Below are 24974 nucleotides of genomic sequence, written 5' to 3' on the forward strand. Positions count from 1 at the left end.
ACATTTCCCAGCGTCCCCGCGGGCGCGCCTCCTCCCTCCACTCCCTCCGCCTTCCCTCCCACTCCACTGGGCCGCGAGGAAGTCGCAAGATGGCTGATGTCGCTTGGAAGTAATGTTCCCCTCTGCAACATGAAGCCGTGAGTGTGGAAGAAAGCGAGGGAGGCACCATCGGGCTTTTATTTTTATTTTCTTTTAGTTACTTTTCTTTTATTTCGTCAAACATCCATCTCATTCCGCGTCGTGTCCGCCCCGGACTTGTCTTCGGGAGTTGACGCGTCAAATCACGCCGGGGACCCTGCCAGCAGCTAACAGCTAGCCACACAGTTAGCAAATGTTAGTACAGCTAGCCAGTCAGCCAGGCACACAGTTTGTTTTAATTGATATTCTGACACCTGCGAGCCTACAAGCTACCGCTACACATGTGCTGAAATTTGCCTGAGGTAGTGCTGAATAAATGTCAAATATTTTAGCTGTCAGATAGAAATAACGATTTTGCAAGCTGCTCGGTTTAACATCATGTCCGCGAACTGGCCATCCAGCCTGTGGGTTGCTAACTAATGCGCAGTATTGCATCTGTTTCATGTGCACAAACCAGCAGGATAATTATTTTGTAGGCATTTCTCTATAATATCCATCACCTTGCTGCATTTCCGTTATTTGCTGCCAACTACGTTTCTGAAGCTGGTTGTGTTAAAGCCAAATTATGGGAGCAGGAATTATGTTGAACTTTTTCTGGTTGTAGGTAGCTACACTGGCCTTGCTGGCATCTAACCAAAAATCCACAGGGATGGACACTAAACTGAGCACCCACGACCAAAACTGAGAAATTGCCATTTCGATATCTCGGAATAAGTAACGATAACCGACACACTTGTACAGCAGTGCATGGTGACTCATTTCACTAGTCTGGCTGACAGATAAGTTGATTTGCAGGCTTAACTAAACTACAGTTAGTCACTACATCGGAGACCAGTTAGCTTGCCTAAAGTGCATAGCTAGCTACAGTCTCGCCTCACATCACATTACAAACACGGCGTACAGAACGTATTCAGAGCCCGCTCCCGGCCAGACACACAGGCTCAACAACACCGTCATGGGAGTGCAGGGTTTTCAAGAGTATTTAGAGAAGCGGTGTCCCGGGGCCGCTGTCCCGGTGGACCTCCTGAAGCTTGCCCGTACCGCGGCCCGCCAGCCCCCTCACCACCATCACCCACACCACCACCACCCACATCACCCCGGGCCCATGCCTCCCCCGCCCCCGCCTGCCAGGATCCTAATCGACGCTGACTCCGGCCTGCAGCGCCTCTACGGCGGCTATCAGACGGACTGGGTGTGCGGGGGCGAGTGGAACGCCATGCTGGGCTACCTGGCTGCCCTGTCACAGGCGTGCCTGTACCAGGGTGGCCTGGAGCTGGTCGTGGTTTTCAACGGCACATTGGGGAAGGAGCGCTGGCCCGAGTGGGCGCGGCGAGCTCAGGGCCAGCGACAGACGGCGCAGCTGATAGTCAACCACGTCGGCAGCAAGGCCACCCCGCCTCCACGGGCATGGTTCCTGCCCCCGGCCTGCCTCAGCCACTGCGTCCGCCTCGCCATGTTCCGCTTCCGAGTGCGGGTGAGCAATGTGATCATGGCTGTGTGAAGTTGTTTTATTGTGGCCGTATTGGCTTTCCGTTCATTTAACACTTGCCCTTTCTTGTTGCACGCCCATTTAGAAGCTTACATCATGCAGCGCTGTTTTAACTCCTTCCAGTTTGTGAGCAAGTGCAACTACCAGTCATAACTGCTGATATCAATCAATCTGGAATTTTGTTGTTTAATGTTAACCTGATCTGGCATTATGCTGTTTGCAGAGCATAGATCTGTGTCTGTAGCTGAAGCCTGTAGCTGGCCTGCTCTGCCCTCCTGGATGTATTTGGGGAGGTCTACTGGGAGGAGGAATGTATCCAGTGCAACAGATTTTTTTTAGATAAATGAAGCAGCGGCTGCTTGCTGAGCCAGTCTGTGCATCCTTTTTCAAGAGGGGATAGAAACGTATTGTACAACATGACCTAGTCTAGCCTATATATTACATAACATGAACTCGATGAACCTGTCTTACATTGTTGAACAACTGCTGAGTGGATAGACTATTTATAGGCCCCCATTGCCTGACAGTGGTACATCTGCAATTGCTTATTATATGCATTTCAGCTGGTTGGTTGGTGATTGAGAATATTTAAATAAAAACATTTTTTGTGCATCTGACCACTTGGCACAATAGTATTTGCTCTGATATAAAATATAGTAGTAGTAAGGTGGATGTACTATGTCCACCTTACTACTACTACTATTAGTAGCCTGATATATAGAATATGGTAAGGTGAACTAAAGACTGTATCATCTCAGTATGGGGCAAAGAATAATTTCACATGATGTGTTTGAAAAAGGAAATGTGATTCATAATTTTATGTTGAAAGTCTGCTATAAATGCAGCTAAACCTCTGGAGGTTCCCTCCTGTCAACTTTACCTAGCTAGTCTCTCTTTGCCTTTGATCTACTTTCCCATTTGCTTGCATGCTAGTATTAAAAAACGCAATCCCATAGTGTATGAGAGGATACTTGTTGGAATAGAAAAAGCCCACCCACATCACAGTACAACACATTCGGATGCTCCTCGTGCATGTACAGCATCATTACTCACGGTTCCCATGTGTACTTGCTTGTTTATCCTACCTGTATTCTGAGAAACAGTCCTATTTCTGCAGCTTTAAGTGTCTCACCTCTGCTTGAATTTCACCGCTACTAAAGTCGGCTGTTCCTCTCTGTGCAGCTGTGGCTTTGGTGTCCTACTCAGCTTTACATGTACTGCACGTCTAGTCTGTCTATTTGAAATGATTGTATGTATTATTCTGGTTGTTGAAATTGGTTAATAGTTTCCGTTTTATTATTGGTGAGTGACACAAGAAATATTAACAAGTCTCAGAAAAAGAATCAGTCTTGCCATCCCTACCCCATATTGCATTAATCTGAAGACAGATTTGATTACCAGCTCATTAAATAAGATTTTTAATAAAGTAACTATGTAATTATTTAGTTTTCACACTGATTAACACTGACATAGATTAACATAACAATTCTAGCATAATCGTGAAGCTCTCCTGCTCTCTCTCTCTGGCATCACCCACCAATTGGGTTCTGCATGAGTGAGCTCTGGAGCAATTATACTGCCCTAGGTCCAGGTATCTGCATCACCACCAGTAATTTGGAACTGATTGGTGCAGCACACATTTTCCACAAATGGGTTTAATAATTATTTTCATGGGCCGTGGAACTTGTATATACAAAGTGTAAAGTGTCTGCACCACTGGTCGACTGTGATCTCTATTGTCACCATGAATTGAGCATATTACAATGACTGCTAGCATGGTAGCTGGTCAGTTTCACAGATGCCAGTCCATCTTTTACTCTGTTAGGGATGTTGTGTCATGCTCTTTGTGAAATTATAACTGTAGGGCTGCCACTAATAATTATTTTCATTATCAATTGATCTGCCATTTATTTTTTCAATAGGTCTATAAAACAACAGAAAATAGTGAAAATGCCCATCACGATTTCACATTACTTGTTTTGTCCAACCAGCAGTCCAAAATGTAAAGATACCCAGTTTACAATGATATGATACAGAGAAAAGCTTCAAATCCTCCCATTGGAGAAGCCGGAACTAGGGAAAGTTTGGCAGTTTTGCTTAAAACCGACCTAAAAGATGATCGAAATAGTTGGAGATCAATTTTGTGTCGATAAACAAATCGACTAGTGGCTGCAACTCTAAACTACTGTGCTGCTTTTACTTGAAATATGACAATAAAATCAAAATCTGACACATGGCAAAACCAGGTTAATCCTAGCAGGATGCTAAGGAGGTGCCATGTGTCAAACTCCATCCAGAGTTTGTGATTTTATGACACAGCAGACTTTGTCCACTCTGCATCTACAGGTTGTACAGACTTTGGAGGACCACCACCAGGAAGTGCTGTCTCTCTACAGGGACTTTGGATTTGCTGGCCTGATTGCTCAGGATTCTGAGTTTGCCCTCTGCAACGTACCTGCCTACTTCTCCTCGCACGCACTCAAACTGAGCTGGAACGGCAAGAACCTGACCACACACCAGTACCTGCTGTCTGAGGCCGCCAGGCAGCTCGGGCTCAAGACACAGCACCTGCCCTGCTTCGCTGCTCTGCTGGGTAACAAGCAGCAGACTCTCACATACAGCCTTCACACACAAATCAAACACGTATCCCTCTTTTTGCCGCTCTTTCACTGAAAGACACCCCTACTTGTGAGAGTTGTATCACAGCAAACATTTGAAAGAGTTTCTGTCTTGCAGGAAATCATATTCTGCCTGATGAGGACCTGGCTGCCTTCCACTGGAGTCTGCTGGGACCAGAACACCCACTAGCTTCTCTCAAGGTAATGTATACTTCTAAGTTCAAAGTCCTCTGCCATCCACAGCTTACTGTCAGAAAGCATTAGCTCTAATAATCACGTAATACTGTAATTGGTCAAATAGTGACGTGAGCCCTGATTTACCTCAAATGGAAACTTTCACTTTGGACATGCTTATATTTCTAATTTTCCCTGTTTTATAAGTATATTATCATTTTTAAAGAAGAGCGTCCCCTTTACGGTGCTAAAAGTGCTGCTCTTTGACAATAAAATCCTTTCAGTAGTTTAGGGGCAGAATGCCATTAATAGAAGGCTTTTATTGTGAAACATTGTTGACTTTTATTGTGGACATTTTAAAATCATGAACTTGATGGAAATGATTGGAATGAATGAATCAGTCATAGGAAGAGAAGATAGTTTAGTTATAGGGAGAAATAATGTCCAGATAATTAGAAAATGACAACCACACACTGGGATGATAATGATAATAATAGTTATAATAATAATAATTTATATTTTTGTCTCCAGAACATTTGATAAATTCCTAAACACTTGTCTGCAAACATGAAACAGACAAATTGTCATGGTTACTAGTGTCCTGGCTTTGAGACTTATCCTGTTTTTATCAAATTCAGGAGATGGCGTTCACATGAAAAACCTGGTTACTCATATCTCCGAATATATGATCGTAACAGTATCCAGGTCTCTGATTGTCTGTCTGCAGGTGTGTCTTGATTTCTCATCATTTCAGCCACGACGTTCTGTACCAACAAACACTTTCAGAAACCAGGATAAGCCGTTTACATGCCACAGTATCCTGGTTTCTATCGGGAGTACTCCAGGTAGCAGATTCAGGTTCATCAAAACCGGGATAAGCTATTTACATGCGCAAAACATAACCAGGATACTCCAAAAGCCCGATCTTAACCAGGGTAATAGTGTGCATGCAAAGGCATTCACTCTGTGCAAAAATTGACAAAGACGAATCTAAGTGTGATAACAGAGTTGAGAGGTGGTGTGTTATATGAAAATGATGGGCTGTGTGGAGAAAACGCCCTTCCTTGTCTCTACTTTGTCTGTTGTTTTCATATATGTGGACACCTTTTTGTGTGTTACTGCTTACAAATGACACCAGAACTCCTCTAGTAGCTGGTATGTTGCCTTACATGAATTCTGCAATTTGATAGAACAGGTCATGTGACGTTAAGTCGAACTCACTACTGAGACCTAAACAATGTTCTAAAAATTCAAATGAGCTTGTCTTGTTTGAAGGTTTAATTTTAATGGTGAAAGTAAACGTATTTGGTTATAAGTCCAAATGTAGCACTGATGCCTGCTGTAATGGTCGTCATCGTCTTTGTTAATGGAACAATGCCAAAATCTGTAAAAGCCCATCAACTTGTAATTTGAGTGACCCAGTATGTCGGCTCGGCCCTAATGCTTTTTCAAAACTAGATGGCCTCCAGTCCGGCTTTTATAACCGAGGTCTAATCGATCCATTCAGTAACACAGCAGCACAATAAGTTTTTGTTTACTCTTTTTAAATAAAACGATAAATAATACTGATAAATATCTTTCATGCAACTCTTTCACAGTGTTACTCCCCACCCAACCAGGTGTATGTGGATTAACACCTTTGTACTGTCTCAGGTGCGAGCCCATCAGTTGGTGCTGCCGCCCTGTGAGGTGGTGATCAAGGCCGTCTCAGAGTACGTCTCCTCCATCAAAGACCTGGGAAACCTCGACGCCATTGCCAGAGATGTCTTCAAACAGTCACAGGTAGGTCACGTGTACGCTGCCCCTTCTCCAGTGGTTATTATTGATTATTAGCGTTTGTCAGATTTACATGTTCCATCAAAATGTGAAAAGATGTATGGGACACGGGATCATGAACATTCGTTTGACCATACATAGTACACTGTTGTTGATGGTTAAAAAGGTCATTGCTGTTGACGCAAGACCTGAGTCAGCATCTGCACTTCCTCACACATCAGTGCTAAACCATAGAATTACACCACCCTTTATATGTCCTTATGCTTGACAGGATCCTCTAGTTTCAGTTCATCAGAAGAAGTTCTGTTAATGTTTATAGTGTCGATGACACACAGAAGACAAATTTGTAAAAGTGTAAATTTGGTCTCCAGTCATGTTAAGTGCCTTTGCAATGGAGTTCAGTAGCGTTTGATCAAATCTGCATCCTCATCCCTGTCGAGTCTATTTATATACTATATGTCTTGTCACAGCTCTGTGACATTCATTGACCCAGTTGTCCCATTTCATTTGTCCTCTTGCTCTGAGGAAAAGACCTGTTTGCCTCATGTGGTGGCTGAGCTAAAACAGCAGTAGCTGTAATGGCTAAAATTGAACTTGATGAAACAGTTTAATGAATTAATCGACAATTTTTTTTATAAATTAATGAATGATAAAGTTCAGAAGTTCCAGCTCCTCAGATGTGAGGGTTTGATGCTTTTCTTTGTCATATATGAGAGTAAACTGAATATCGTTCTTTTTTTTTTTTTTTTGTCCAATATGAAGATGAAGTAATTCTACTTTATCGTTGAGCCAACATCAACTAAATAAGTCACTGCTTTAGCGGTGTACTGTGTGGTGCACATACCTGCAAAGCTGGTTGCATGGGCCCCTGTGTGTTCTCAAATGACCAGGAAGCTGTTTGATCAAACACTTTTACGGTGACTTTATGTATTGTAGATAAATGTTTAAGCAAAGGACTTGGAGCTCCCCTTTGTTGTGAGTCAAGTATTACGTTTCTCTTGGTTTTTTTTTCTCTTGTTAAGTGAAGTGGAGCTGCACTTTGAAATATTTGAGGCATACTGTGCAGTGAGTCCACTAAACAACTGAGTTACAGCAGCTGAGTGAAATGAGCCGAAATTCTGTATTTTTGTTATTGTCAACAGTGAAAAGACTAAAACACCAAATTGTGTATTAATCTGCAGCTGAAAATAGTTCCCAACAAATTCCCCGTTTACTCCTGGTTGAGTGACATTTTCTTATAAATTATAGTGCCCAACTCTAATTATTTTTGAATAAGGAAAGTATATTTTTTAGAGAAGATTTATGTCAATAGGAACAAATGGGTTTCTGAGAGCCACAGAAAGTAGAGAAGTCATAAAGTATTTACAATGTGGGTGTTTTTTCAGTGGATCTGTTGACGATAATAAAATTGCCATCTAAAATGAAGCCAGTTATTAAATCCAACCCTACCGACCCTGAAGTTATTCATCGTGAGGTCAAATGAACACTAACACCAACGCCAACACGAGTTTCTTCCAGGTCCTCGCTTTGGTCTGAAGGGCAATTACTCAGCAACTGATGTGTAATAATCCCAGCATGTCAAGTAGTCAACATCCTACTTTGTTTCCTTCCTTTCCAGTCTCGTATGGAGGACAAGGTGGAGCGATTCAAGAAAGCTGTGGAGTATTTCTCAGCTGCCTCCAAACCTCGCTCGCCCAACATGGGGCCCTCCTCTTTCATCTGTGAGTAGTAAACTGCTAAGGACACACGTTTAGAAAACAGAACCACCATTCTACACTTATGTAATCATTTTTGGCTTATTAAATATGTATTTATTCTGTCAGTACCTGGGTATGGACCCAATCCATTTGGGGGACCACCTGGCCACATGGGACCGATGCAGCCTGGAAAGAATCAGGTAGATTCCTTAGCTTGGTGGTCCTTTGTCCTCTTTGATGTGTGTGTAATTTGTTCTCTGCTCTACATGAACCTACATGTAGGAGAGTAGATTAAGTTTTTTTTCTCTTTGAAATCCCTTTGTGGCATGTGCTCATTTAAGGGGAAAAAACTAACTAAGGGAGGAGGGTGCCGTCCTTTCCATTGCAAATCCTCCCACCAGCCTTGATTAGATGCTTCTAGTTTGATGTGACATGAAACGGTATTAGTTCCCCGTCCCTTAGACCTCTTCTCCTCTTCCCTCTCCTCTCTTGTCTGCTCCTGTGCTTCATGTTCCTTTTCCAATCCATTTTCCTTTCTTCTTCCCTCTCCTCCCCTCACAGTTCCCTCCCCCCCAGGTTCCGGGTTTAAAGCCACCCTATCAAAATGCTCCGTATGGACCTGGCTCCACCCCTCTGTTCCAGAACCCACCGCCACCGTCCCAAGACTGCAACGATTCCCTGACGAGCAAGATGGGCTTCTCTGATTGGTCCGCTCCATATGATTCCACTCAGGGGGGAAGTCGATTACCCAATCATCACACCAGCGCTCAGTCTGGACCCTCTCCGTCTCCTTCCTCGTCATCAGATGGAGATGAACCCAACGACAGCAACGCAAAGTAAGACACACACACAGAAAGTTAAGTCGTGTTTAGCGAACTGTTAGCTCCCTAATTATACTTAAGTGAAAAGAGGGATTTTGGCATTTTAGGTGGAGCAAAGCACTTTACATAACACATGTTTTTACTAATCACAAGGAGAGCTTAGCTTTCATGGTATGTTGGCAGCTTACACTTAACAACAGTAATGGCCATAAGGAAAATGGAGAAAGTGGAGTAAGTGCTGATTCAAAGGTTGGTAATTGATTTTTAAAAAGCACTCAAAGATTTGTAGTGATTGGCTGTTTAGTCACTTTATTTTAAGTACTACTACTTAAGTCCTATGTAATTCTGGGAAATAGTGACTTCTGAGCAAATGTCTTGTAGAATGCGACAGTATGTTGTTGTGGCTTTAATGCTGTGGCCTATTGTGTTTCCAACAGAAAGCTAGCTGGAATATGAGAGAAGAGTCCCATCAGGCAAGAATCCTGTCACTTAAATGTGATGGAAATTTAACATGTTGGTGTCATGTCTGAAAAAGCACGTAAAAGTGACATTTCTGTCTAAACAATACAACAATACATTCATGTAAAGACGGCACACAGAGAGAAAGAGATTCAGTGTGCGTCTTGTTTAGAGCTGCCGCGATTAGTAAATTAATGAATTAATCTGCAACAATTTTGACAATCTATCCAATTGTAATTTTTAAGAAAAATGCCAAAATTATCTAGTTCCAGCTTCTCAAATGTAAATATTTGCTGGTTTACTTCATTTTCTATGATTGTAGATTGAAGACTGAATCTTGGCGTTTTGGACTGTTGTTCAGACCAAACAAATCACCCTAGACTAATATTCTGACATTTTATGGACTAAGTCATTAAGTGATTAATTGGGAATATAATCAGCGGATATATCAGTAATGAAAAGCCGTAGTCTTGTGATAATTCCAACTCTTAACTGCCATCTATTATGCACCAAGAAAATTAAATATATATTTTTTAGTTGAGGAAACACTGGAGGAATCAAACGAGTCCCAATTTAACATCTTGTCATTCGTGTGCGTGTGCACACTCTGACTTTATACTTATTATACTTACTTATACTTTACTGAACTGAAGCCAGCAATGTTGCTGTGCAACCTGCATCTACTGGGCACTGTCTCTTTGTTTGAAACAATATTAAATAATCAAAGTCAACAGTAGCCAGTTCCTACATTTATTTTGAGTTCAGCCAACCTTAAAACATCAACACCAACTTTATAAAGCCAGTTAGAGAGGTCATGATGGGCATATTTTAATGGAACGGTGTCGGCTAAAATAAACTTGATCGAAGGTAGTCCTTTCTTTACTTCAGCCAGTTCACGAGTGAAAATCTTGAAAATGAAGGGCAAAAATTCAGGTAGCAGTTTCTTTTGTAGCCGACGCAGACCATCACTTTCGCCTGTTAAAACGTTGCCGGAGGCAGATAATATCAGCGGTCACTCATTAATTCTATGACATGACTTGATGGCAAGCCAACACTAAACTTGTCTGTCTGGTTAAAGTGCTCTCTGCAAGCTCTCGGCCAAAGAGTGTTTGTGAAGGAGGAGCCTCCACTCTGTAACATTACTGTACAAGCGTACAGGAGTTTGTAGTTCCAACAACTTCAACAGAGTGATACGTCTTCTCTGTAACAGATCGTGTCAGATTCTTTCAGTTAAACTTTCATTAATATCATATTAATAATTCAAGCTTATGAACTTTATATTTTTAGGGCAAGTAGCTTGTGAAAAATAAGGTGTAACTGACTAAATTTGGCACACCTTATTTTTCACAAGCTACTTGGTACTTGTCCTAAAAATAAAAAGTTCATACATTTTTTCAGTTACTATTTAATCTACATTTAGGTGAATATAAGTATCAGATTGGGGCCAAAAAAACGTTGTTTCGTGACAGCCCTAAAGCCAGTTTGATATCGGATGAGCCCTTTCCACAATGCAGTGCATCCATAGCAGCTCTATATCACATTCACTTGTTGACTGACTGACTTTTTGTCAACAAGCTTACAGTGTAAAGTAGCCCAGCTACAGCTTAGAGATTTTAGGGATTACAGGTACTGAGGAGGAGGAGGGTGGAGCAGCAGGGAACACCATCTACTGGGGATATACCACATGCTTTGTTGACCCACCAGGCTTCCAAAATATGGTTTAAAGGTCTGAATGGGGGCACCTTGGACTTGTTGTAGAGTGTGTTAAGTTTCTGAGAGGCTCGTATTGCTGCTAATCTCCTTTTGCTGCAATATCAAATATTGAAACAAAGTGAGCATCGAGCGCAAACTTGTTTCTGCTCAGAATGTGTTTGAGGAGGTGCTTTCTCTGCAGAAGCTATGACATTATGTTAAACACACAAGTACACATGACGACTAAACACTCCCATAAACCCTTTCTCTCAGCCATTTGACGGACAAGCCCTCTCGGTGGGAGGATCCTGCTGGAAGAGGGGGCTCTGCCTCTGGAGACGGTTCCCAAGGCAACGGGAGTGGGTCAAACATTCCGTCACTGTTGTCTATGGCGACGCGGAGTCACATGGACATAACCACACCCCCTCTGCCTCAGGTGTGTGTCCATGAGAGATTAAACAAACCCCAACATATTTTCAAACCAAATAAACACGGCACAGTTTTAGGTGGTGTGGAAAAGCATTTTGTCACCATGTCAAACCACTGTTTTTGTTGTTTCCATTTTAGGTCAGCGCTGAGGTTCTTCGTGTAGCCGAGCACAGACACCGAAGAGGACTGATGTACCCCCAGATTTTCCACATATTGACCAAGGTAAACAGTTTTCCTCACTTAGATGCAATTCATGTATACTATCTTTGCAAGGCCCCCAAGTCCCCTTGTCTAGTCAAACACGGGTTATAAAATCAGCGATGGAGGTAATATATCAACCTCGTCAGAGCTCCTGGTCCTCCCCGTAATCTCTCTTCGTCTTTACTTCTCCCTTTACCCACCGCACCCCTCAGGGAGAGATGAAGATGCCAGTGTGTATAGAGGATGAGTGTAACTCTGAGCTGCCGCCTGCCTCTCTGCTGTTCCGTGCTGCCAGACAGTATGCCTACGGTGTCCTCTTCAGTCTGGCTGAAACACACCGCCGCCTGGAGAGGCTCGCTCTCCGCAAGAGGGCTCCCTTGGAAGGTATATAATTATATTTATACTTTATTGATTGTTGTAACCTGATGAAGGCTCATTGACAAGGGTACATGTAGCCTATGGAGTCCCAGTTTTTTTGTGAGATTGTTTTGGTTGCGCTACCCTGCAGTCTATGATAATGTTATCTGGTTGTCAGCTGCACATGCAGATATAGCATATATTAGCACAACTGCTAGCAAAATGCTAGTAACATGTTTCAGCCTTTTCAGAAAGACAAATGAAAGAAACCATTTATGCCAAAACACAGTGAGAAGTTAGGAGGGTCTACCTGGGAACTTAGTTTTTCTACCCCAGTAAAGCTTGTCTGTTTTACTGGGCCACCTAATGCATCTGTTTGTGCTTGAAGAAAGTCCTTGACCAAAAGCTTGCATCGATGATTTATGCCCCCTAAAAGTCGATGACTCAAGTGTCGAGAAGACCCGGAGTCGAATCATTGCGCTTTGTTTTTAGCTGCGTCATTGTACACACAGCAACAGCGTGGCAGGCTGTAAACTTTACAAAGAAAGTCGCCTCAAAATGACCACAAAAACTAACTGTGATGGAAGTAGAGAAGGGTGATGGAAACGGAGGGCAGCTCGACTCCTCTCAGCTCAGGAGCTGACTGTCAGTGAAGTAGATCAACTTCTTTTCAACCAGACGCTGGTTCAACCTGCTCTACTGCCGTCCAGGTTGACTGAGCGTTCGGCAGTCCGGCAGGAGAGACGCTCCGTGGTGCGCTTGGATTTTACAACTGAACTATGACCAGTACACACACTTTAACTTTCTCTGACTGTGTGGAAATCTGATGTTTTCACCTCACAGACGAACAAAGGCTTTAAAACGTGAGTTGTATGGGTAAAACGTGAGACTCATGTCAAAATCTCATTTGTTGACTGTCGCTTATGTCTAAATCCTTTTTCCTCTGTTCTCTTCACGAATGAGAAGTGGATTTGTAGTGGTTCTGTATCTGCTGACATGTCAGACAAGTGGTTAAGAAGGCGGTCTCTTGTTATAAAAAGTTTGCAGCTTTGATGCTTCTCTGAAGGCTTTTCCCACGGAGGACATTTTGACCTACCAAACACGGGTGTATAGATCATTAATGATGGCTGCATTCCATTTAGGTACCATTTGCAGGGCTTACTGGTATCAGTTACACTTTTCCTGAATTGAAAAGTGAAAATATCTTCTGCTGTGAGAAATGTTCTCTAGAAGTTTCCTCAACTATCGGAAATAAATCACTACTTACATGACTGTCTCTCTCACAACAGCCCATATTTCAGAATCAGAATTACTTTATTGATCCCCGGGGGGAAATTGTACAGTACTGGTGCTCCCATTCAAGAGTAGAAAGTAGCAAAAATTTATAACTAAGCCCCTGTAGAGGGCATTAGTGTTCTTTACCCAGTCCAGTTTATTGTCAATAAAATACATTTGATGAGTCACTGAACCTGCACTCTCACCGTTAGCAGCGTTGGAGGAGTGTGTTTGCTACGTGATCAGAATAATACCACAACATTAATATACCAGCCTGCTCCCGCACTGAAACATCTGTATCATTGTCTCTAATGAATTGTTAGTACCAACATAGCATCAGTTACTTTAAACCAAAACCTTGTGCATTTTTATACACACTTCTCTTCCCTCTGTGTTACAGTTCCTCCTGTGATTGTCAAAGAGTGGAGCAGCGGTAAAGCCAAGTCAGCCCTGACTCCAGAGCTGGTTCCGGCCCTGTGTTTCCGGGAGTGGACCTGTCCCAACCTGCGGCGGCTGTGGTTGGGTCGTGCCAGTGAGGACCGCTCCAGGAGAACCAGGGCCTTCTTGGCTTGCCTACGCTCTGACTGCCCAGCCCTCCTCAACCCAGCACAGGTCCCACAGCATCTGCTGCTCATGTGCTGCGTGCTCAGGTATGACGGTGTTCTACACCACTGCTGGTTGTAGTTCAATGTGTGTGGGTGTGTGTGTGCGCGCGTGTTGCTCTTTATACAGTGTGAGCAACACCTCAGTGAGAGTCAAGTGTGTGTATTTGAACATTTGTGCTCAGTTCTTTTCACTGTGCACTACAGCTGAAGTGATTAGTCGATAAATCACTTAGTCGAACAGGAATTTGTTGGGCAGCTAATTGTTCCACCAGCATTCTGGTGTGGAGGTTTAGAGCAGGTTGGATTCATGTTCTCTTGTGAAGATTTTTCAGATTTGTCGATCTACATTCCTCCAAGACAGTTTTGTCTTTGCCTTCGTTTTAAGTGTTAATCTCATCTACTTGACTTTTTTCACTGCAGACATTTTGACTTGTCACAGCAGGAAAAGAACAGATGGAATCACTAACATTATAGGGTAACTACACCATCAAACACTAAAACGCTACAACTCTCTCTCCCAGCATATTTAAAAAATGCAGCAGAGGAGTGAGGGAGCAACGACTGTAGGAGGTGTGCACTCGTGGCTTTGTTGTGTGTGACGTGGAAGGTCAGGGGATATGGGGGTGACTGACTGACCACCGCTCAGTGTAGCACGGACAGCGACGTAGAGCTGGTAGTCGGAGTAAACCGGTCATGAGAAGCTACTATCAGACTCTCTGTGTCTCTGCTGGACAGACAGGGAGTCTGGTGGAGCTTTGACAGTTACTAGAAGCACATTTATGGCCCTTTTGAGAGAGTCTGTGTGGGTACCTTTGTTGTATCAGAGCTAGTGGCTCTACTATGAGAGGCTCTCCGCTGTGTGTCTGTGGGGGAGTGTCCATACATAGTCATAGCCCTGCTGTTTATCACGGTTAACGTTACTGCCCGCCAGCCCTAAATATCTTTTTAATCTCTGAGTATTGCCATTATCGGCAGGCTCATGTGTTGTTTACTGCCACTGCAGAGGAATAAATCTCATTCATGTACAACATTGTTTTTCTGCTGGCACTTATCAGTCTTGCTAATGCTAACACAGCCAGCTATACCCGAGAGGCACAGCCTGGAGCTAGCTAGTGTTCTGCCTTTTTTTACTTGGCGTGGCAGCTATTCTGTCATTCCTATATTTAAGAGCCTTGTAATGTTTTACTGCGTGTAGAGTGCATCAGTGTGTTGCTGTTCTAAAGTGAGCTTTGTTTTCCTTCTCTCTCAGGTATATGATGCAGTGGCCTGGGGGAAGGATCCTCCAGAGACATGAGCTAGATGCCTTTCTGGCTCAGGCTGTTTCCAGCCAGCTCTACGAACCCGACCAGCTACAGGAACTCAAGGTAAAACCCCACTCCCTCATTTTGGGATGATCACTGATCAGGGTTTTTTCACAGAATACAGATGTTTCTGCACACAATTCTCATTTTATTTCTAGTTTCCTTGTTTTTGTTTTTGGGTCCTGATTAAGTCCTTTTGTGCAGTGCATTTTTGAGTTGCACGAAACTAATGCATCCTCAAACTCAGTGTGTGCTGCTGGTTGACTAATCTTACTACACTCCTTTAAGACTAATGTAAGAGATTTTGGTGTTACAAGCGAAATTATTTTGGAAGTGTCTCCCTTGAGACAAGATGTGATTTGTGTGCCCACATACCATGTGTTCAAGACCTCATGATTCACAACTCTTCTGCACTTGAGCATTTCTACTACTCGTCTCTGCGTTCTGCCTACAGTTTCAAAATGCCGTCATCTTACGTTTGTGTGTTTGCTGTTAGGTGGAGAAGGTGGATGCCCGCGGCGTGCAGCTGGCTTCTCTCTTTATGGCCGGAGTTGACACAGCGCTGTTCATCAATGATGTGTGCGGCCAGCCGTTGCCATGGGAACACTGCTGTCCCTGGGGCTTCTTTGACGGCAAACTGTTCCAGAGCAAACTGGCCCGGGCCGCTCGCGACCGGGCCGCCCTGCTGGACATGTGTGAGGGGCAGGTACGAACCTGAGTGTGTTTATGTGTGTAATCCTAAGGCAGCATGATATGACGGATGTGTGTATCAGTTACAAGTTATTTAAATTTATTTATAAGCATTTTAGTGCTTTGGTTCAAGAGCCCCTAGTTGCTGAGGGAACTCAGTAGGGATGTCCTGTTCAAGTTCTTTTGTCCCTGATTCGAGTCTAATATTGGGTATCTGCCAGTTCCCAGTCCGATCCGATACTTGATCTGCTAGAGAGAAGAGGAATCACTCTGTTGGAGCACTGACTGCAGAAACACTCTGTAGAGCCCAGCTGTCATTAAGGAGAGCAGCGCTGCAACACCAGCAGGCTGAGGTGGACAGAACACAGTAAAGTTCAGTAAAGAAATGGGTTTATTTTAGACGATATCAGTCCATTAAAATATGCCCGGATCAGCCCCGATCAGGACATCTCATATCTCTGCTCAGACATTCCCCCGGCTGTGCGTGTTTTCACATCAGTGACTTTGCACCTGAAAGGCTCAGTCACAGTTGTCTTTCTGCTCTGCAGGAGGAGCTGGTGTCCAAGGTCGAGAAGATGCGTCAGGCAATCCTCGAGGGCATCAACCTGTCCCGCCCTCCTCCTCCTCCCCCTCCACTTCCACCTCCTGCCTTCCTCCCCCCTGCCATGATGCCCCCTTTTTACCCCATGCCTCCACTCTACCCACCTCGCCCCATGGGCAGCATGCCCCCTCATCATCACCCACATCATCCACATCACCCAGCCCAGCACAGACCCAGAGCCTTCCCAGGTACAGAGATGCTTTCTTTTTACCTGGCGGTTTTTAAGCATTTAAATGGATGTAAATGTTCTCTTCACTTTGTCCTAATTCCATACTACACACCCTTCTAAGCAGCTTTTGAGTATGTGTCCACATTGGAAAAGTGAGAAAATGGAGTATCCTCAAATCAGTATGCATTCTTAAAAAAACCCAATAGATTTTTGTGTGCTGTTGATGTACACTGTTGTCCTACAATGCAATGCAATGCATAAAGGAAATGGAGGAACTGCTGACAGCCGGAAAAATTTACAACTAATTGTGGATGGTGATGAAACAGCTCCAGGAACACCCCAGAAAACAAAAAATAACTTCTAGTCTCTTTCTTAAGTTTAATTGGCAATTTATTTGTCTAGCACCATTCAATATCAGTGAAATTCACAGTGCTTTACAAAAGGCATGAAAGGCATTAAGACAAAATATTAAAGTAATACAATGCAATATAAATACATAAATAGTATTTAAAGATATTACAGTGCTGTGCAAGATATGAATAAATAGTCTCTAATTTAATTAAAAGACAGTTGGAGCAGATCTCATGTTTTCTGGGAGTTTGTTCCAAAATAAAAGTATACAGTACTGAAAAGAATAGTATATAGTACATACTACAGCTATAGTTTCTTATTTGAGACTCTACAATAAGAAAAGTCTCAGTAGTCTCTTCTTTTCTTCTTTCTTCAGGCATTCAGTCCATCCCCCCTCAGGGAGGGAAACTGGAGATAGCTGGTATGGTTGTTGGCCAGTGGGCTGGGAACAAACCAATCCGTGGGAGAGGGGGGTTCAACATGCAGGTGGTGTCAGTGGGAGCAGGGAGAGGGTGAGTAAGATGATGATGTTTTAATCAATATAGCTAATGACATTTTTTGCCTGTGAAACCACCAACTTTCCAGGCTTGTAAAAACATTGCATATGCTGTCATTTTATGCTGAATGTGCACAACGTCCAGCTCAGTCGTGGTTTCAGTGTCCACTGCTGCACTGGCTGTACTTCACAACCTTCTGTTGCTTCTAACTTCACTCATTTTGTGTCAATATAGCCGATATCACAGCATTACCCTGTCTTAATGTGTATGTTGTTTGACGATGTCATGATCTTAAATAATTATTTAATCTGCAGCTCAGCGGCTTAGTAATGACTTCTGGTCATCATAATATTTATGAGCTGAGATCAAATTTCATACTTGTTCCGTTATCTGATAACAGAAACAGACATGTAAATAAGAACAACTATATCATGAATTTGGCTGCATTAAAACACAGTGATCACAGACTGAACAGAGGTTTAACCGGCTGACTCCCTCCCTCACACGAAAACTAGATTATCTGTGTAGATGTCTATACAAATTAAATTAATCGCTAAATTTGTTTTAAGTCACCTGCCAGTAAATACAGGCATTAATATACATTCAGAAGTGAATTACACGCTTCAGAGGCGCAATGTGCTCCCGCACAAATAGACTCGGATAAAGATAACGGAGCGGGGAAAGGAAAGGAGTCTGAATGTGAAGCCACCGGATGCTGTATACATTAGCCGTTACAGCCTTCTGCCTGTATGAGAATAATGTCATGAAAGTGCAAAGGGTCAGTGTTCTGGATTAAGGTGGAAAGGAAGCGTTTTGTCTCCAACAGTGGAGAATACTCTGGTGCAACTTTACCGGGGAAAGCCATCGTTAACCACAACTCTATACGGGCTCAGGTCTTTTGAAATGAGGCAGACTGTGGACCGAGTTATTTTCTTTGCCTGTTCAGAGTTGGTTGAAGTTTTGCAAAGTGCTGCTGCGGTTTGTGTTGGTCAGCCGGTCTCATCTGTCTGTGCCAGAGTTCAGCGCTCTGCTTCAATAAGGCTCTGGGTGATGGCATATGAAGTATTTGCAAAAATACTTTACCTTCGCCTTGCAAAGCTAATTATTATGTTAGTTAATCCAAAATGTGCCCAAGTGCTTGCCTTTTTTGAAGATGACTTACAGGATAACTCTAACGTATTCGCACTCTACAGTGCCCGGGTGTTGCTCTCTGTCCTCGCGGTTGAGTCAACGTTACAAAAATCCATTTTTGAAGTTGAGAATCATTCAACAATTTTTATTTTAGCTGAAATAATAGATACGTACATTTTTGGAGTTGACTTTTGAATAGTTGATCACAAAGTTAAGAGGGATTGCTGTTGGTTGAGAGCGTGAATTTGCTTGTCAAAGTTCACCAGAGTTAAGCTTGAAGTGAACTGCCCACATGGATTTACTATGCTACCATGAACGAATTCTGTGTGAAATCGGTCTTAAACGCTGGTGGGATCGAGCCCAAAAGCAGACTATTAATACTGGTTGTGTTGCACATCAGAACGTCTTTCTGTTTCTTCATCACAGGAGAGGTAAAGAGATTCCAGCGAAAGTAAGGGGAGTGAAAAAGGCACCTGCCAACAGAACACAGGTAGGACACGAACATCAGACCAAACTTTTACACAAAGCTCTTTAGTCTTGAGGTAGATTTTCCTACATGAATGAGGATCACCAAGGAACATCACAGCTATAAATTCCCTCTCTGTCTGTCACATTCCTACCTGCCATCATTCCTCCCGCTGTTGTGTTAAAATGCTGTCTGACTGTCCTCCTCCAGACGTCGCCACCCCCCCCATCCAGCAGTCCCCCAAAGCCCTCAGAGGAGGCGGGCTCCACGCCAGAGGTTGCGACTCAGCAGCTGAACGGCAGCGCAGCAGCCTCCGCCATCGGCCAGCCCTTGGAGCTGGCCCCCCTGGCCCAGCCAATCCCGTGTGCCTTAGCCAGCAGAGACAACCAATCAGAGGGGGTGGAAGTGGAGGCCCCCTGTTGCCTTGACGACTGCCCGTCAGACGGAGCACTACAGAAGGAGGAGTGATGGCGTCCTTCGCGGGATGCACTGCTCTGAGAGAGTTCTCTGTGTTCGACTGCCTTTCCCTGTTTTGTAGCCCTGCCTGCTAGCTGTGCACATTATCACATGGAGCAGGAGGTGAAGTGAGGCTCCTCCTCCTCTGCTGCTCCATGTGATAGCCTAAAGCAGTTAGCTGTTACTTCCTTTTTAGTTTTCTCATGTGGTTTTACATTGTTTTATGAAGAGAGGTTTTCTCCATGAGTCTGTTAGCGCCCCACCCCTCAAAAATCCTAAATGCCTCCCTCCCGCACTCAAGAGTAAAATAAGCTTAAAGCCCCACCCCCGTTACGCCCTACCACTTAAACGAGCCCCCTCTTATGTATGGGTATCTGTACAGTATCAGTACAATTTCTTATTTTGTGTTTTTATTGGTCCCATTGTTTGAATCTCTGCACACAGATGTTAAGCTTGCGGTTACGGTGACAGATGGATGGATGGATGTGGTTTCCATGGTTACAGCATCTAGGCCTGGTCGCCATGGTCGGTTGTTGCGTGTTGACGTCGGTTTGTTGCCATCTCATGTGAGTTTTGTCTTGCATGAGTTCAGAGAGATGTTGAGAGTTTGACTCTGGACGTGTGGGACAGATTTTAACAAAGTGAAGTACCATCCTTCTGTGCAGTGACCCTCGTCCCCCAAACTCTAGCAGCACTGCTAAACACACAGTGTTAGTATACTAACCAGCAACGACCCCCTTTATTGATTGATTTGTTATCTATCACAGGAGCACCTCTGCACCACCATGGTATTAGCGTGCTATCTTACTTTGACCTATGTAGCATAGCCTAGTGCTTAGCTGTGCTAAGAGACCCCATGCATTTATGCACCTTAAGCCCCAAAGTATGCAAGATATTACCCCGCTCCTCCAAAAAAAAAGTGCATTATTATATTATCTTCCCATCCCCCTTGTCCCCCTCTCCCAAAGCTTTGATTGTATTATCCCAACGGAAGCACTTAATGTTGTATTTAAATATAGTGAATTTGAACAAGCCCCCATACAGGTGAATTGACAGTCTGTGAGGGGTGTCCCCCACGCATAAGTAAATGATTATGACTTGTAGAACTACATTTAAAGGTAGAGATCTATTCGAGAGACGTCAGAATGTGAACAGAGTGGTTTCAGACAAAGAAGCACTTTGTTTTAAAAAAAAAAAAAAAAAGTTAAACCACACTGGACAGTCCTCTACCAGGTGATAAAGAAATGAAAAACTCTGAGGCACCTTCTGGAGTTTAAGGCCAAAAAGAAAAGAATAATGCTGCCCAGCAAAAGATGGAAATGAATGGTGAGGATTTGGGTAACTGCTGCCAGGCAGAGTTCCCTTCAGACTGGCCTTACACGTTCAGTCAAGAACTTTGCAATGAAGCTGAAAGGACTCCTGATCCTCCACATCACGGATTCCTAGGAATCATTTCAGATTTCTAAAAAGTTATTTCCAAAGTGTATTTTAAAAAGGCTAGCCCACTGAGGCAGCCTGTGATATAAAAGGGGCGTGGCAACAACGCCTCAAAGATCCCTCCACCCTCTGGTGGTGATTGAGCAACTGTTGTCAAGACGATAGCCCAACACTAAGAGCTGTTGCCCCGCAGAGCTCTGGTGTGTCACTTTAGACCAGCAGGAAGCACTTCCCTGCCCTGAAGTACCTCAGCCAAACACGGCAGAGGCTTTATGGGTTGGATCACATGTCACGTGACAGGAGAGAGAGAGAGGCCTCATGGCGGACCCGAGTGTGCCGCTCACAATCTGAGACTTCTAAGATAATGAATTCTTTATTAGAGCACTTATGTTTGTAGAGAATGAGATGTGTCCCCCATAGTAGGTTTCATCTGACTACGGAAATACAACTTACCAATTTCTGGTAGCACAACTGCAAATGTAAAAGCAGTAAGACCGACAGATAACTGCCTGAGAGATGCTGGCCATGAACGTTGTAATCTCTATAAACTTACTAAGAGAGGTTGAAATGAGCTCACTATGTAAAAAACAAAACAAGGCAAGTCAACAAGAAGCACCTTATTTTCTTACTATGTTGATGACTTGTGCTCTATCGTGTGCCACAAAATTGACATGGAAAAAGCTCTTATGAAATGCCATTTTGAAGGAAAAAACCCTGACTATATATGTAAGTGTTAATGTAGTCGCGTCAGACATCCCCTCAGTTATGAACTCAACCATTACAGTGAAATGCTGACAGTTGTCCCAGCCGTGAGTGTAGGCCTACGCTCATCATCACAGGGCTGGGCCGCGCCGCCGTCTCTTACACCAACACCAAATGAAATCAGAGGTTCGGACTTGTTAGCCGTTATTGGTAGGGATTAAGCATACGAGTGCTGTAGGTGTTCATAGGTAAAGAGTAGGTAACAGCGTCGGGCTTAACACAGGACTGTAAAACAGACACCAAGACTAGGCTAGAGAATATAGCTCCACTGGCCGAAATACTAAGTCTAGAATTACTAGGAGTCATATACTTAACTGCTTTCAACTTTTGACATTAGTACAAATATGTGTATCGCAACAGTACATTGTTAGAAGATGGCTTTTCTGCGGCGAGCCAGAGTGTGATCTGGTATACGATGCCCTCTCTCGATTCGCTCGCCAGATAACAGTTACAAACACACACACACACACACACTTATATATACAAACAAAACATACACACACACATACATGACAGACAGGTGATCAGTTGCATTTGTTACCAGCAGCATTCTCTCTGCTTTTGTGCTGAAGTGATTTTGTGCAGTTTCAGTTCCCAGTGGAGTGGTCGTCAGTTCATCAGAGATCATTTTGGTAACACATTCTACTGACTCTTCAAAATCCCACATTTTCAAGTTTGCATGGACGGGTTAAAAGTACATGTTGGAGGTGTCGGGTACAGGCACACAAACAACCATATTATACACACAACACATCAACACAGACACACACACACACACACACAGATACATAGATGTTAAACCCTGAGTTACACAGTAGCTAGTATGGAAAAAAAAGTCAACACAATACATGATGTAGTGTCCCTCTCTTGTCCTTGTCTGTTTTAGTTCGATAGATATTTGATCAGTGATTTTTATGCTTGTTATCCTAACCCCCCTGCCCCCCCCCCTGCTATGACACTTTTTCTCACCTCCCCCTCCGCTCTACACTGCCCCCCCCCCCAAAAAAAACTGTTCATTCACTTCTTTTCTCTGCCCTCCAGTCTTCCTCATAGAGTACATGCATCCACTCACACACACATCATGCCCACTGATTCTAATTAAAAGCAGTTACACACAAAATACACTCAGATGTTTCACACACAGGTTAACACCCCCTCCCCCCCTCCTCCTTTATTTCACTTCTCTCTTTCACTCTTACCACCTCCCTCTCTGCCTCTCCTTCAGCCCTTAGGACCGTTTCTATTGGCCGTTTTTTTTTCTCTTTTCTCTTTGGGCTGCCCGCCCCTTAATCAACCCAACTAACAGTAAAGGTTATATTAACGTTGATAATCAGTTTCTGTATGTATCTAGCCAGAGTCTGGAAAAAAAAATCAGAAAAAAAAAATCAAAACGGTTTTATTCAATTGTGCAAATGTGTTTTTCTTACTATTTTTAATGTTATTACATCTTCTAATCTAATCCTTCTACCATTGCTTCAGTTAGTACTGAAATACGCTTAGCCAACCTAGAGATTTGAACTGTAATGATTGCGATTTTCCTTACCTGTATTTTATATGGCATCTTTAGACCACCGTTTATTATGTACGTAAGTAAATATTGCCCGTTTTTCGAATTGAAAATCGTCGTCTGCACTATGTATTATGATTCTCATAATATCCCTGATAACAATTTTGTGGTCGACTCATTATTAATCTAAGCTGAACTCTGCGCCCTTGCACAAAGCAGCGAAACATCTCTTGTAAACACCTGAGAACCAAAGTACACCTAGCATCCCCCTATAAAGCCCCCATAGGCCCCTTTACCCCACCCCCCGACGTCGATGGTTTGCCCCCGAGTAACAAGTTTTCTGAGTATGATTATATATATAATGACATTACAGCACGTGTGATTTATCTGACAAGTCTGTGAGGTAACGGTGTTTTTACACTGTGGTTGTCGTGGAGACGCAGACAGACAGGGAAGAAGGAAAGAAGTGTGTTTGTGTGGACAGTGAGTGAGTGAGCGAGTAGGCGGGTTTAGACATGTGACCAAGTGTGTAGGTATTATGGGTAAATTCACCGCTCCGGTTGCTCGCTCCCGCTCAGTTGTAACTTCTTCATTGACTGAATTCAGGCCGTGTGAACCACCGCCGACGTCAGATCTACACTAATACACAGGAAGGAACGACACCTGACAAACATGATTTCAGTCATGCTGGGGTTTTGGCGCCCTCTTTTGCATTTTTCTTACATGTAATTGTTGTGCTCTCTCAAACTTGCCTTTAAGTTCCCAGACTCAGATTGAAAGAGCAACTTATTACGATGCTGAGTCTCTTCATGTGTGGGCATGGAGGCTGTTGTGAGTGGCTGAATTTTCCTCAAAACTCAACTCTGCGATTAGTTGGCCTCCCAATATAGATGTCATATAGAATGTGGAGTGCAGTCAAGAAATAGTTGACCTGTGTGGTGAAGACATATGTAAAAATATATGAATTGATTACAGAAACAAGCTGCATTTCTTTAAGAGCTGCAATGATTAGTCGACAATTTTTATGATTGTTTCAATCATTTTTCATGCAAAATTACAAACATTAGCTGGTTCCAGCGTCTGAAATGTGAGAATTCTATGCCTTCCTTTGCCGTATATGATAGTTACCAGAATATATTTGGGTTTTGGACTGTTGGTTGAATAAAACAAGCATTTTTAATCCATCACCCTGGGCTTTAAGAAATTATGATGGGCATTTTTCTCTGCTTTCTGACATTTTGGAGGCAAAGTAATCTGCAGATTAATCGATAATGAAAAGAATCGTTAATTGCAACCCTGACATCTTTGTCTTATGTGACAATAAACCGTTTCATAGACACAACAAGCGATCTGAAGGTGTCACCTTGGGCTTCTTTTCGTTATTTTTTGACCTTTTATAGACCAAACTATTAATCGGTTAATTGAGAAAATAGTGTATAGATTAATCGGTAATGAAAATAATCGTTGCAGCCCTAAAAAAAACTTCAACAAATTACAATCCATAGAAATTAAATTCTGATTACTTTCCAGTTTCTTGTCCAAGGCAAGAGGAAGGCATAACGGCAAAGAATCTCAGCTGAAGTGTCGCGAGGAAAAATTCACCCTCTGACTGACGAAATGATAAGAGCATCCTGCCTCAGTGCCTACGCAAATGGGGGCGTCTCTGAAGAGCTCGACAATGTAAAGAGAACCAAAAGTCCCAGAATAGAAATGTACTATGTAGTGTTGTGGACGTCAAACAGTATTAATGTCTGTCATACAGAATGTGGAAAGGAATCATCAGTTGTGTTGTACCTGATCTGATCTACTTGCAGGGTTCTCACAGCATTTTGTCCAGTTTGAATAAAGGTCCCTATTCTGTCTGTCTCTCTCTAC

General features: G+C 43.2%; 1 protein-coding gene across 1 annotated transcript; it reads left to right on the forward strand.

Moving 5' to 3' along the window:
* The first annotated feature begins 679 nt into the window (after window positions 1–679).
* Window positions 680–22938, forward strand: fam120c (family with sequence similarity 120 member C). The gene is made up of 17 exons (XM_070910169.1): window positions 680–1612; window positions 3974–4220; window positions 4364–4446; window positions 6073–6201; window positions 7814–7916; window positions 8019–8092; window positions 8454–8728; window positions 11138–11300; window positions 11432–11515; window positions 11707–11878; window positions 13527–13776; window positions 14981–15095; window positions 15529–15738; window positions 16271–16511; window positions 17220–17355; window positions 18898–18961; window positions 19148–22938. The coding sequence occupies exons 1-17, from the start codon at window positions 1094–1096 to the stop codon at window positions 19403–19405; spliced, it is 3123 nt and encodes a 1040-aa protein (XP_070766270.1). The 5' UTR covers window positions 680–1093; the 3' UTR covers window positions 19406–22938.
* The last annotated feature ends 2036 nt before the right edge of the window (window positions 22939–24974 follow it).

Source organism: Enoplosus armatus, chromosome 8 (genome assembly GCF_043641665.1).
Source record: "Enoplosus armatus isolate fEnoArm2 chromosome 8, fEnoArm2.hap1, whole genome shotgun sequence".
Taxonomy (NCBI): Eukaryota; Metazoa; Chordata; class Actinopteri; order Centrarchiformes; family Enoplosidae; genus Enoplosus; species Enoplosus armatus.

What these genes read in the sequence shown, in the direction of transcription:
- fam120c (XM_070910169.1), top strand. Translation starts at nt 1,094, where the DNA reads ATGGGAGTGCAGGGTTTTCAAGAGTATTTAGAGAAGCGGTGTCCCGGG. An exon ending in ACCCACTAGCTTCTCTCAAG is followed by an intron (nt 4,447 to 6,072) that starts GTAATGTATACT and finishes GTACTGTCTCAG; the next exon opens with GTGCGAGCCCATCAGTTGGT. An exon ending in GGGGCCCTCCTCTTTCATCT is followed by an intron (nt 7,917 to 8,018) that starts GTGAGTAGTAAA and finishes TTATTCTGTCAG; the next exon opens with TACCTGGGTATGGACCCAAT.